This window comes from Amblyraja radiata, chromosome 20 (assembly GCF_010909765.2).
Source record: "Amblyraja radiata isolate CabotCenter1 chromosome 20, sAmbRad1.1.pri, whole genome shotgun sequence".
Taxonomy (NCBI): domain Eukaryota; kingdom Metazoa; phylum Chordata; class Chondrichthyes; order Rajiformes; family Rajidae; genus Amblyraja; species Amblyraja radiata.
In genome coordinates, this window is record NC_045975.1 from 18,655,858 (window position 1) to 18,670,874 (window position 15,017).

Genomic DNA, 15,017 nt, shown 5'->3' on the forward strand with positions numbered 1-15,017 from the left:
TTTGTAATAACCAGTTTCAGCCTCCGAGTGGCTTAGTTCACAAGTCACAACAGTAAAAATAGAACAAGAAGATATTTCACCTCCTGGAAAATAATGCCACCTTGGGTAACATTGACCATAATGAGTCAAATATGAATCCCAATTTGGAGATACAAGGGACTGCAGATGCTGGATTCTGCAGCAAATGAATGAAGAGGCTCAACCCAAAAGATGGACTGCCCATTTCCCTCCACAGATGTTGGCCAGCCTACTGAGTTCCCCCAGCAATGGAATTTCTAAATCTCAATTTGTTAAGTTTGCGTCAATACATTAATCCCATTTTTTAATTCTCCCCTTATTGTCATCAGCTCCCCGCAGATTCTACCACTCACCTACATGAGGGACACTTTACAGTGGCGAATTAATATATACCAAGCTGCACATCTTTGGGATGAGGGAGGAAAATGGAGCTCCTGGAAACCCGGTATCGATCCCGACTATGGGTACTGTCTGTACCGAGTTTGTACGTTCTCCCCGTGACCGCGTAGGTTTTCTCCGCGTTCTTCGGTTTCCTCCCACAATCCAAAGACGTACAGGTTTGTAGGTTAATTGGCTTGGTGTATGTGTACAATTGTCCCTAGTGTGTGTAGGATAGTGTTAATGTGTGGGGATCGCTGGTCAGTGTAGACTCGGTGGGCCGAAGGGCCTGTTTCCGCGCTGTTTCTCTAAATGAAAAAAAACTAAAAATCACTACCCTGGAGGTCCTTCTTTTTAGCCTTGTACCTAACTCCCAGTAATAATTTTGCAGCACCTCATTCCGTTTCCTACCTATGTCATTTTATGTCAACATGTACAACGATTTCCAGCTGTCCACCCTCCTCCTTGAGAATGTCATGCAGCCACTCGGAGACATCCTGGACCCTGGCAACAAGAAGGTGACACAGCATCCTGGAGTCTCGACTACTGCCGCAGAATCTCATGCCTGTACCCTTAACTAAAGAGTCACCTACCACTATGGCTCTGCCTGACATTACCCTCCCTGTTGTGTCTCGGAGCCAGGCTTGATGCCACTGCCCTGCCTGATACTGCTGCTCAACCCTGACATGTCATCCAAAAGGGTCTACCTGCTTTGAAAGGGGACTACCACAACAGTTAACTGCACTCCCTGGTCATTTCCCTTCCTCGTGGTCACCCACCTCTTTCTGCCTGGACATTAGGCATGACTGGAATTTAGAAGGATGAGAGGATATCTTATAGAAACATATAAAATTCTTAAGGGATTGGACAGGCCAGATGCAGGAAAAATGTTACCGAAGTTGGGGAGTCCAGAAACAGGGGTCATAGTTTAAGAATATGGGATGAGCTAGAGAGTTGTGACCCTGTGGAATTCTCTGCCACAGAAGGCAGTGGAGGCCTATTCACTGGATGTTTTCATGGGAGAGTTTGGATATAGCTCTTAGGGCTAACGGAATCAAGGGAAATGGGGATAAAGCAGGAATGGGGTACTGATTTTGGATGATCAGCCATGATCATATTGAATGGTGGTGCTGGTTCGAAGGGCTGAATGGCCTACTCCTGCACCTATTTCCTATGTTTTTTAACAACCTCGCCACACATCTTACCCAAGAAGCTCGCATTCTCTCGGATGGTCCTTATGTCTACACAATAAAATCTATTGGCTCTATGATTTAGATGTCAAACTGACTTATCATTTTGTTGTCACATGGAATGAATTCTCCTGAGAATGCTATCAGTATCCTGACAAGTGATCAGTTGATTTTCTGGTTATGTCCTCTGACACTGTTGGTAATAAACTGGTGGGCTTGGGTGTGCCGGCTTTCTGATTATAATTTCTCTTGAAATATGTTTTATTCTCAATTTATTTCCACTTAGTAGGTGCATGAACAGGAATGTCCCTGAGACATATTCAGACATTTTGTAGCACTCTGTTATTAGAAGTGTCAGAATTTGACGTGCAATATTCAATTCCTTCATCTTTAAGAGATCGAAATTGATCAGAATGAAAGCAACCACTTTCCATTCTCTTGGTCCTGTAGTAAGGATGAACCACTTTCACTGCATGTAGGTGCCCTGACCCTCAACACCATTGTCTCTGAGAGCAGGAGGCACATATAGAGATGCAGGAAAGAGGGTGGCTTTTATGCTAAAAGCGAAATGGAAATGGAAAGTAAGGTGCCAATTTGTCAACTTGGGATTCACACATGCATCACCAGTAGGTGGAGAACTAATTAATTAATTTCTCAGACTGCCATGGACTTTCCAACTCAATTTGAAAATGCTTGTATGCATTATGTAATGAAACAAACATAGGGTTGGTGACAACTTCAGGACATAATGCGGTATCTGAAATCCTGCTCACGTTGTCCCACTTTGGGCACTTAGCTTGTCATGCATTCTTGTTGAATATAATTATATTTTTATATTAAAGCTCATTTTCATATCATATTCAAAGCACTGTGGGGATGGATTCTCAATTTATTCTGATGGGGCAAACAACAGTGAGAAATATGTAGAGTTTTAAAGAAAACATTTATTAATATCACATCATTGTTACCAATTGATGCTACATTGCAATGGTAAAATTGCACACCCTGCTTTGTGGTGATTATGTTCATTCTATTAATGCAATGAAATGGAAAGAAACTGAGATGGAGAAACCCTCCCCTTTCTGAATAATGTAGTCATTATAATGAAGCTGTGCCTTTGCGCTTTATAACTCTTTGAGCTAGGATTAATTTAGCACAGAATGATGAGACTACAGACTCGCCTTAATCTGCTGCCTGAATATGAAATTAATTTCCAGTGGGTAAATGCACAACACAAAATAATGTAAAATTTAGCATTAATTTGCAGGAGGAGACATGCGGGGCTGACTCCTCCTGAAAATGCTAAACTGCTATGGCCTCTTGGATTTACGACATATCATAATTGCATAACATTAGATGATATACCATGACATCAGAATATTTTTAAATTGATCTCACAGACCAAATAATCTTATGTCTGTAATGGCACAGAAAGAGGTCATTATAGGTCCAATATATAGTCCTGATAAACTGCAGGTATTTAGCCTTGTCTTTATTGATTTAGTCTGATTTGGGACAGTATGGTTACAATGGACACCGTGATATCTGGTCCTAATAATGTGTTGATTTATAATACAAAGCAAAAATGTTGACGTTACATTGAGCTACTCATACAATAGCCAGAAATAAATTTATGAAAAAGGCAATGCATACAGATACTTTGATTGATGTTTTTGGATGATGGAGGGAAATATTGAATGCGTGCCCTGCTCTAATTGCTTTGTAGTAAGTTCTTCTGAAATTTCTCTATACGAGTACTGGATGAAGGACAGATTTTATTGGTTTACAATATCTTCTTTGATTAAAAATCCCAATGCCACTCACATTATAGATGTACACGTGGAAAAATATCACTTTGAATAGAATAGAATAGAATACTTTAGTCACAGTGAAATTCCTAGCTTGCAGACCTGGCAATAAAGGGCGCTTACAAAGTTACAAATTCCCCCGCCAGTTCCCCTTTGTTCTTCCTCACTCCCCCCTCACTCACAGCGGTCCCCCCACGCCGGGTCCTCCAATGTCCATTGTTTAATCTTTGACTATGCATTGCTTAATGTAACTCGAGGTGTCGGCAAATTAGTGTCACCTTGTTCCAAATTGGACTTAAATTGCTCCAATTTGTCCGGAAAGGGCTGAGTTGCCTCCTGCTGTGCACTACAATTATATGATTCTGAGAGTGGGTGGAATATGGACACTTCTTGATCACTTACAATAAACGTGAACATATCAGTGACTGTGCATTGTACTCTGTTGCCAAGATTTAGTTCCTTGAACTTCAAATGAATTCCTTCCAAATGTTCATGAGAAAGAATCAAAACAATATTGAAAAAGGACCAACTGCTCTGCTTATACATTATTATGTTTCAAAATCTGACATTTCCCCACCCAGGTTAGACAATAATTTTGTTAAACTACAAGCATCTTTAACCAGAAATTTTAAATCGACTTGGTCGTGATGTGTTGTGGAAATTTGGTATTATTTTTTGAGTTGTATCCCTTCTACTTTTTTTCCTGTTGCTACACCCAAATAACAAGCGCAACAAAGGCAATATTTTTCTTTTGCATATGATAAATGTGATTGTAATTAATCCTGGAAAGGCTTATTTAAAAATGTTTTAGCATCTCCTTGATGATCCACACTTTACAGCAACTTTGAACATAGAAGGACACCAGTATTCCTGGCTGTTTAATGAGATGGATTAGGACACATTCTGCAATGAAAAATTATTTTGCATGACATTGTCATTGGGAGGTAATAGCCTCATACATTTTAAAGAATTGCCATTTGTTGTTGTCAATGTTATAAAGAGTTGCTTGTCTGACACGGTGTATGTGAATTATTACTATCACCATTGTTTGAATTAAAAGCAAACAGCAAACACTGTTTATAATAGTTATATCCTGCTAAAACAATGAGCACGCTCAAATCTAAATCAAGATTAATGGAAGTTCATGATAAACACCTTTCTGAGGTTTGACAACATCTCGGTAAATCGCATTGCATTGTGCTTTGAATTATAATAGACACCAAAAAAATGGGTTGCTTTTCAAAACTGTAGCTTTACTAGAATGTTGCCTGGGTTTCAGCAACTAAGTTACAGAGAAAGGTTGAACAAGTTAGGGCTTTATTCTTTGGAGCGCAGAAGGTTAAGGGGGGACTTGATAGAGGTTTTTAAAATGATGAGAGGGATAGACAGAGTTGACGTGGAAAAGCTTTTCCCACTGAGAGTAGGGAAGATTCAAACAAGGGGACATGACTTGAGAATTAAGGGACTGAAGTTTAGGGGTAACATGAGGGGGAACTTCTTTACTCAGAGAGTGGTAGCTGTGTGGAATGAGCTTCCAGTGAAGGTGGTGGAGGCAGGTTCGTTTTTATCATTTAAAAATAAATTGGATAGTTATATGGATGGGAAAGGAATGGAGGGTTATGGTCTGAGCGCAGGTATATGGGACTAGGGGAGATTATGTGTTCGGCACGGACTAGAAGGGTCGAGATGGCCTGTTTCCGTGCTGTAATTGTTATATGGTTATATGGTTGTGCATCTATGCTGAATATTTGCATTAAAATAAATTATATTTTTTTAATGTAGAAGTTCACCTTCAGAAGCAATCGATTATTATAATATATTTTTGTTTTCTTTATTACAACAGCAAAATGTAAACTCACCCACAGCTGGTTTCTAACAAGCTGTCGCCAACCTGCAGTGAAGCCATTCCAAAGTCTGCTATCCTAATGTTATTCTTTTCATCCAACAATAAATTTTCTGGTTTCAAGTCCCTGTGGCTGGAGGGAAAAGAGTTCAAATTACACGTGGATAGAACCTTCCATCTAGTCCTGTTTAAGTAATTTTCCATTCAATCACCATATGTTGCAGTCAAATCAGTGAGACTTTAGCCATATAAGGTAAGATAAACTTATAAAAGAACAATTTTCTAAAAAGATTTAAAAAAAAATTCTGCAAGAATAAATGAAAAATAACACATAGCATCTCAAACAGTATATTGGCCAATTTTATATCCCAGTCAGATAATCGAAACAGTTCACACAGAAGTTCCCATTCAAAAATATTAGAGCACCTTACAAATGCTGGCCAATATATTATGTACTTTCATGGGCATCAATTCGGCAGCAATGTGCTTATGTTAGGAACATAGAGACAATGCAATAATGATTTATTTTGCAAACCAATGGATTGAGTTCAATCTGCACTTGTTTTTTGCTATTGTTAAATTCACTGGGACCTTTTCGCGGCAGCATTGATGACTTAGAAACAAGTGCAAACCTTCCTTGAATGTAAATGTAGGTTCTGTACCGACTGTAGGAAAAATGTTTACATGTTGATTACAGTGTGGGTTGTGTGCATTATCAAGGATTTTTCAGGCAGGCAAGATTTCAATTGATCAAAATCTAAATAACAGTTGACACTTCCGAGCAGAATTTCAGAGTAGTATGGTAACTGGGACTGTGCTGCTCTCCTTGTGCACAAGTAAATAAACTGTGAATGGAAAATGAATGCAAGTTGTCAGAGTCCAGTTGATCGGCGACAACATCCTCTTAATTCATGGTCTGTCCATTCTTGCTTTTAATTCTTAACCTGTATGGTTAATCTCCTTTACCCTATCTGCACACTCATCTTGGGCTTTCAAGGTTGCCAAGTTCAACAGGAAAAGTGTTTTTTTCCCCCTTTATTATATGCACCACTTCCACTGTGGTAAGGAGACCTGCTCTGTTGCATCTCTTCTCTGGGTTGTCTTTAAAAACACAACCATCTTTTCTTCCTGCTTTCCTCCTCCCCAGTGGTGTCACTTCACTCAAAAGAATAACTTTACATTAGTCCACATAACCTGCTGTTCCATACACACAAATGTCCTTTCCCTTCAATAGCCTAATTTAAGATTCTCTCATCCCGTGATCACTCTTGTCAAAATGTACTCCGACTGACTCTTCTCCATCATTTTCTGGTACGATTGAGAAGCTTGAGGAGATCCGATAGGTCAATGAATATTCTCTTAATTTTATACAGTGCATTCAGAAAGTATTCAGACCCCTTCACTTTTTCTACATTTTGTTATGTTATAGCCTTATACCAAAATTTTTTTTATCATCAATCTACACATAATACCCCATAATAAAAAAAAGCAAAAATAGGTGTTTAGACATTTTTGCAAGGTAATTAAAAAGAAATAACTGAAATATTACATTTACATAAGTATTCAGACCCTGTTGAGCTTCTGCTGTGGGAATAACCAAAGATCTGTATCTCACCACAATCCTGTCTCGGAGGTCTACGAACAATTTCTTTGTCTTCATGGCTTGGTGTTTGCTCTGACATGCACTGTCAACTGTGGGCCCTTATATAGACAGGTGTGCACCTTTCCAAATCATGTCCAATCAATTTAATTTACCACTGGTGGACTCAATCAGGTTGTAGAAACATCTCAAGTATAATCAATGGAAACAGGATGAACCTAAGCTCAATTTTGAGAGTCATAGCAAAGGGTCTGAATACTTATGTAAATGTGATATTTCAGTTATTTATTTTTAATTACTTTGCAAACATTTCTAAACACCTGTTTTCGCTTCTTCATTCTGAGGTATTGCGTGTAGATGGATGATAAAAAAAAATGAATTTAATCCATTTTAAAATAAGGCTGTAACATAACAAAATGTGGAAAAAGTGAAAGGGCCTGAATACCTTCTTAATGCACTGTACATTGGAGGGCATATTGACTGGTTGCATCGCTGCCTGCTTCGGCAACTCGAATGCCCAGGAATAAAAATGATTACAAAAAGTGCCCAACATTGCCCAGTCATTGCGAGTTCTGACCTCCCACCATCGAAGGCACTGCCTCAAAAAGGCAGCCACCCAATGGAGCTCAGGGCCTGGCTGACATTGACGCTGAGCCAACAAGCTGGCTGCTCAACACCCGTCTTGAGATCTAACTATTCCTTTTATTTATTTATGTTCCATTTGCAAGAAGAAGAAGATTCTTGACTCTTTACACAACTGTGCAATTCTACTTATCTACTCATGATAATGCAAGTATATCAGGAGTCTATTCTTAAATATTGCAATTATTCTACTTCTTATAGTATACATTATGGGCAGCACGGTGGTGCAGCGGTAGAGTTGCTGCCTTACAGCGCTTGCAGCGCCGGAGACCCAGGTTCGATCATGACTGCAGATGCTGTCAGTATGGAGTATGTACCTGCATGGGTTTTCTCTGAGATCTTCAGTTTCCTCCCACACTCCAAAGACATACAGGTATGTAGGTAAATTGGCTTGGTAAATGTAAAAATTGTCCCTAGTGGGTAGTGTGTGTAGGATAGTGTTAATATACAGGGATTTCTAGTCGGCGTGGATCAGGTGGGCTGAAGGGCCTGTTTTCACACTGTATCTCTAAACTAAACATAGAACAACTTTGAAGTAGATCATTGGGTCCATGTGAACTCCCAGTAAATACTCCCCTCGATGCCTTTCTCTCTCCCCTTATCTTCACTGCATCCCTGTAAATTATTCCCTCTGAGAGAATATGTGCAAACTCCACAAAGACAGCATCCAAAGTGAGGATTGAACCTAGGTGCCAGGAGTTGTGCGGAGGAAGCACTAATGGTTTCACCATGGTGCCACCCTCATAGTGTAACTCCGTATCACTGCTCATCATTCATAGTGATTAATATTCTCACATTGGGAAAGGTGAAACATTGGGCTGATTATGATATTCCTCCATGGACAAATCTATTTGAAGGTTGACCATGAAACCTTTTCCAGAAGTAATTACTACCTTCAGGAGAGGAGGGCTAGGAAAAGGATGTAAAACATTTAATCCGAAAGAAACATTTTGGGATTCAAATTAAAATCAAAATAAATCTTGTTGTCTTAATCAGTTTTTCATGAATCATTCTATTGGATCAATAAAAAGGTGGACAGTCTGTAAGGAATACTGTAAGGAATTGTGTTGAACATGCAGGATAAAAATGTACATAAAATAAAAGTTTTCAGAATTGATAAAATCACGTTTTTTCACACTTAACATAATAAAATTGCATTTAATATAAACAACAGGTCATAATTCCTCTCTCGGCAGCTCTGCTTCATCAAGCATTACACAGATGCAGCAGATCAGATCAAAATGACTAGTCACAGATGGAGAGAGTGATTAACATGGCCATCCATCTTCCACTCCACATTCACAACGATGAAAGAAATTCCATCAAAAATAAACAAAAAATTGCATCAATCATCAACAAGACATTGCAGGCTGAATAATCAATGCTATTATTACTTTCAAATTCACCAGACTATGAAGGAACTAATCATCGAGACAGGATACCTACTGACATTCATTTTGCATCAACATGAAAGGTTCTAAAACATAGTCCCACTCCTGAAGCAAAATTAGGATTTTGCAAAAATTATTCCATCTGCTGAAATGTACTACAACATTTTTTTATTGCTAACACACAAGAGCAGGACGTAAAAGGCTGCCACTAGTTACAGCATGAATGTTGTCTCAAGACTGATTGAAGATTATGAATATAGGGTGCAGCAGAGGTAGGTGACTGGAAAACAGATGGCTGTGCTAACAGCTCCAGTGACTGCTTTCGTGACAATGGCTAATTTTTCCTGGATTCATTGATGTTGCACTGATGCCGTTAGAATATCTCCTGGCAATAACTCAGAGACGGACAGGGTAAATCACACATGAGAGCCTTTCCCCCCCCAACAATGGACAACCTTTTCCTTACAACAGGTGCATCGATAAATAAAATATCATCTGTGCCTGTGTTTGAAGAGGCAATTTCTACATTGTGCAGCAAGTAAAATAAAATACTATGTCCTTTATGGCTGAAGCCAATGGCTAAATGAAGGCCATTGAAACTGAGCGATGATAATCTATACAGCTAGCAGTAGTAGGAGGGTTGTTAGCTCTGTGACATAAAGCCTCTAAAGTCAACTTGATTAAGTGAAGCACAAACACTATTTTTGTGACCTGATTAAAGTTTTCAGAAGGAGCATGTTCAGCTCAATAACACTTCTCAAGTTGAAGATTTTCAGCACTGTTCTACACTCCTCGAAAGAAGACAGGGCATTTAACCATGACCTGCAATTCTTTTTCACATTCTTTGGTACCCCTTGTCTCTTGAGAGGAAAAATATCAGCAAGCATTCTTAAATCACTGCTTTGGTAAAGATTTTGTCACAATTTTCTTCATCATTGCTGATAATCATGGTTCGCTGTCCTCAATACAAACATTCTGATTAATGTCACTGATAGCACATTGTTTGATTTTCATCACTTGTGGAGTTATAATCATCAGATCAATTAGGAAGGACGGGGAACTGGTCCAGATGACCATGCTGCATAATATTTGTGAATGTAGAAAAACAAAATCACTTATATTAAAGCAGGCAAAGACTACAAAGAAGGAGATTCACCTCTCTCCATTGGGTGGGAAGATTGATCTCAGTGTTAGGAACCTTATATTGAATAATCAACATGACCATTGTGGATGGAAGGAACTTATTCACTACATTGAGGGAGAAGCGGATTCCTGAACTAAGAGGGAAACTGATGCAGATAGGCAGCAGATAGGCTGAACTGCTGATCAATCGGCTACTGACAACTTTGAAGAGTTGCAGATTGTAAAGCCAGAGAGAGGAAGTTCAATTTTCATATTGTTTGGTTATAAGCTACCAAGGAGAATATGAGCTGCATTATTCCAGTTAGTGAACTCAAAGCTAGAAAAATTTAATTAAATTATGTCTTTCAACCCCAGTTTATACCATTTGAATCATTAGGAATCATTATGAATCCAGCCTATGCATATCATTTATTCAGTGATATTGCTCTTGAAACTTAATATAACTTTATTCAGTGAATTAAATCATAACACTCCTTAGCTCTGAATCTGTTCTGTATTTAGATAGCAATATAACTGACACGATCTTAAAGTTGGTATAGAAATACAAACCCCTGATGATGTAATGTGGAATCAAATTTTTCTGCTTTGTTGAGAATGCCAGTCATTAAAAGTAGGGAGACACAATGAACTACAGAAACTGGAATCTAGAACACAAGGTTCTACACAAGATTCCAAAATTTGTGTTCTTCTTCAAGTAAGGAACGCATTGCTAGCTTGTGGCGACAAAACACTAGATAAATGGACATCTTGGTAATTAAAGATCTCCGACTATGTATTGGACCGAGCTGCAATCTCTGTTCTTGTTCCTACTAGGTCTGATTTATTGTGCTTTGATTAACTAGCAGTAGGTGATGTGCCAACTTACTCATGGCGCATCACCTGCTCTCTCTCCCCCAGTGGCGCTTCCATTCTCTATCTTCTGCTTCTTCTACTTTGACGTTACCAGTGGTCCTGAGCTCTTTAATCCTCCATTGTCTGTGGGCCCAGTTTTTCCAATGCTGATGATCTAATCAGCCCTCTTCAGCCTACCACTCATGTTAATATAAAATCTCTTTCCAGGATTCAGCCCTGTGGTAGGGATCAGCACAAAGGTAAGATGCATTTCTACGCTTCTGGGGGTTTACAGACCTATGTATTAATTATTATTAATATTTAGTGTTTTCTGAGTCATTCGTAACTGTCACTGTATGTCATGTTGTTACTTGCGGGCGGAGCACCAAGGCAAATTCCTTGTATGTGAATACTTGGCCAATAAACTTACTTACTTACTTAAACTAAAATAGTCAAATTAAGTGATTTCCCCCCCCCCGAAGATATCTGTTGCAGATGCTGGAATCTTGAAAAAAAAACAATGCTGGGGGATTTCAGGGGGTTAGGTAGCATCTGTAGAGTTCTTAAGTCTTAAGAAGTGTTCTGAGCTGAAACATCATCTGCCCATTTTCCTCCACAGCATCTGCAGTCTCCTGTGTCTCCATGTTAGTTGAATATTCTGGAATCCTCCCTCTCAAGCCCTATGCCTCTTTAAAACGTTTATCAGAGCAACCCTTTTAATCAAACGCCTTCAGTTAATTATAAAAAAATGCGTGGGTATGATTTCTGTGTGAATCATAATTTGTTACTACTCTTATCAACTTTACTAGATATCTGCGAACATTTGAACTCCAAATGCAGTGACAGCAGCATTTTTTTTTCATGGGATAGATTATCTTTTTTTTATTGATTGATAATAATTTGATAGAACAGATCACCTGGCTGTGTTGGAAGCTGTCTGATTCCTATTTCAATGATTTTATTTCAACAGCCTGTCAAATCAGTGGATGATCTGCCCCATCAGATTACTGCCCAGGAATGATGATAAACATTCACTTGCACAATCCAGATTAATCATCAGAAAATCTGGCACTCGGGCCTTCATGTTGAATCGAATCTGAGCAGGTGTCCATTTAAATTAATAAAAGTTTCACTTTGGTACTAAAACCAGCCTGCTCATGTTGAACCAGTGATATTTAAATACCACTAGACTAAGTGGGACCCGTTGGGTCCCTGTCACACAGGAGGCTTGGTCCCCCAACGCAATATTCCACCACTCACCCATAGCCCCCAACTGCACAGGCGCAGCTCATTTCCTATCACCCCTAGCACTCTCTCCCCTCCTCTTCTTTCCCCTCTCCTCCTCCCCTCCCCAATCCCCCCCTCACATCTCTCTCCCTCTCCTTTCCCTTACACACAGCCACTCCCTTCCTCCATAACTCCTTTCCCCTTCCTACCCCCTCCTATCCCTCTATCTCTCACCTCCCCCACTCCTCACCTCGCCCTATCCCCCCACTATCCCTCCTCACCTCCTCCATTGCCCTCCTCTCCCTCTATTTCCCACTCACTACCTCCCCCATTCCTCCATCCTCTACTCCCCCTTCCTCTCCCTCTATTCCCCTCCGCCCCCACTTTCCCTCCTCACCTCCCTTTTCTTTTCCTCCTTCTACCTTCCCCAATCCCTCCCTCACCTCTTCTTTCCCCTACCCTCAGTCACTCCCTCCCTCCATAACTCCTCTCCCCTCCCTACTCCCCTCCTCTCCCTCTATCCCCTCTCCTCCCCCACTCTCCCTCCCCAGGATCTCAAGGTTGCTGCTCCTCTCCCATCTTGCGTGCCCCGGAGGAGCTTCAGCCGTCGGTGCCCTTTGAGCCAGGCCTCAGCTCGGCTCGGAAGCACCAGCAGCTACGGCCACGCCGGCGGTGGTGGGGGTTGGGGAAGGGGAGCAGGAGCCAGTGAGGGGGACCGGAGGGGAAGGGGCTGGAGCTGCGGGACATTGCGAAGGCGGTACGATTGTGTCTCACTGGATGCCCTCCTCCGCCGGGATCAGCTTTCCGTTTGGCGACATCTCCGATTACGTGGCCGGGCCGGGGCACTTCCGGTCCCTCCGAAAATTCCGGTTGGAGACCTCCGTCGGTCCCCCGCAGCATCCCTCAGCTCTAGTAAAAACGCGATGGCGCAGGAAGGGGCGGACCGTCCACGGGAGTGACAGGAGAAGAGACCAATCCGCGTGGCGCTGACTGGCAGGAGAGGATATCGATCTGCGCACGCGCGCTTTTTATGATTTTTAAACCTTTTACAATATACTACCGATCGGAATGAAACGATGCACTCGCAGCACAGGAGAATGATGAGCTGATGAAAAATCGTAGCGCTATTGGGTACCGTTTTTGCGCAAATAGAAAAACCTCGCAAACCGGAAGAGCACAAGATCAGAGTTTAAGTTATGTAAGTAGTTAAGTAGGTTGATTTAAGTTAAGTAGGACCTTTCAGTATATTAGGTGGGATGTGCCCATTGCTCCCCACTGTCACTGCACCATGACTTCAGCGTCCACCATGAACTAAATGCATTAGTCTCCAGGCGAAATGTTTATTGAAAGACATCGCACCTCCTTTTCATAACTGCTTCATTTCTCGCTACTAGTTTGCTGGTTCTTCCATTTTCAAGATGATCTCATTGTTTATTATATTACTGCATCTATACACCCTAATGATCCGGTAGGCGGCGCGACTCTCGTCAGCTGCGGCCTCTGCAGTCCGTCTGCGTTTTTATTATTTTATGTCTATGTTTTTATGTAGTTTTTGTTATTTTTGTTGGGGTATGTGTGTGGGGGGGTGGGGGTGATGTGGGGTGGTGTGGGGGGGTTGGGGGTAACTTTTAAATCTCTCCCTGCACGGGAGACCCGACCTTTTCTTTGTCGGGTCTCCGTTGTCGTTGGGGCTGCAACGAGGAGCGGCCTCCAACAGGAAAACCGGGGGCTCTGGTGCCGACTACTCACCTCACCGTCGCGGAGCTGTCCGAGTCCAGAGCAGGTGGAGCTGTGGTGGACGCTGCTGCGACCCGACCTCTGGAGATTCGGTGGCTGCAACTGCGGGTTTGGCGGACGGCACCGGGAGCCCGCGGGTCCCTGGAGGGAGACCGCTTTTCGGGGCTTCCGCAGCGGCGACTTCTCCCGCCCGAGTTGCGGGGTTGAAGAGCACCTGGAGCGGGGCCTTACAGCACCGCCCCGCGCGGCTTGGAATGGCGGCGGGACTCTGCGAGCGCGCGCCGGGGGCTCTAACATCAAGACCCGGTGTGCGACCTTGCATCACCCGACGTGGCTTTAATGGCCACGGGACAATCGCCATCGCCCGCCGGGGGCTTTGACTTTGACTCTGACATCGGGGGGGAGAGTGCAGTGGAGAGAGAAGTTTTTTTGGCCTTCCATCACAGCAATGTGATGGATGTTTATGTAAATTATGTTGTGTCTTGGGTCTATTTGTTTGTAATGTATGGCTGCAGAAACGGCATTTCGTTTGGACCTCAAGGGGTCCAAATGACAATAAATTGAATTGTATTGTATTGTATTGTATTGTATTGTATTTATCATTGCTATATTTTTGCATATCTTTCATTCATTGTTCTTTATCTCTATACATACATCATTATCTATATCTGTCGTTTCCCTTTTCCCTAACTAATCTGAAGAAGGGTCTCAACCCGAAACGTCAACCATTCCTTCTCTCCAGAGATACATAGATACATAGACAATAGGTGCAGGGGTAGGCCATTTGGTCCTTCGAGCCAGCCGTTCAATGTGATCATGACTGATCATCCACAACCAATACCCTGTTCCTGTCTTCTCCCCATACCCTTGATTCCGCTAGCCCTAAGAGCTCTATCTAACTCTCTTTTGAATGCATCCAGTGAATTGGCCTCCACTGCCTGTTACTCCAGCTTTTTGTGTCTATTTTTGGATTAAACCAGCACCTGCAGTTAGTATAGCATCCTGAGAAATCCACAGCACATAAAAGGTGTTGCTCTTTTGCATGTCTTACTAAGTTTGCCCTTTCTGTTTGCCACCTCCCTCTGTGCTCATCCTTAGTTACTTTCTCCTCAACCGTTAGTTTCTATTTTCCTTCTCAGAAATTTGTGTTTCCCTTTTCCCTTTACACTTCCAGAGTTCAAAATATCTTTCACTCCATCATTTGCTCTC

The 15,017-nt window shown here is 41.7% G+C and overlaps 1 protein-coding gene across 2 annotated transcripts in view; it reads right to left on the bottom strand.

Moving 5' to 3' along the window:
- brsk2 (BR serine/threonine kinase 2) overlaps positions 1 to 15,017 on the bottom strand; it is a 705,112-nt gene that overhangs the window by 163,615 nt on the left and 526,480 nt on the right. For both annotated transcript variants that reach the window (XM_033038920.1, XM_033038919.1), the window contains exon 5: positions 5,254 to 5,370. In XM_033038920.1, coding sequence (XP_032894811.1) covers positions 5,254 to 5,370 — 117 coding nt within the window. The remainder of the gene's footprint in view (positions 1 to 5,253; positions 5,371 to 15,017) is intronic.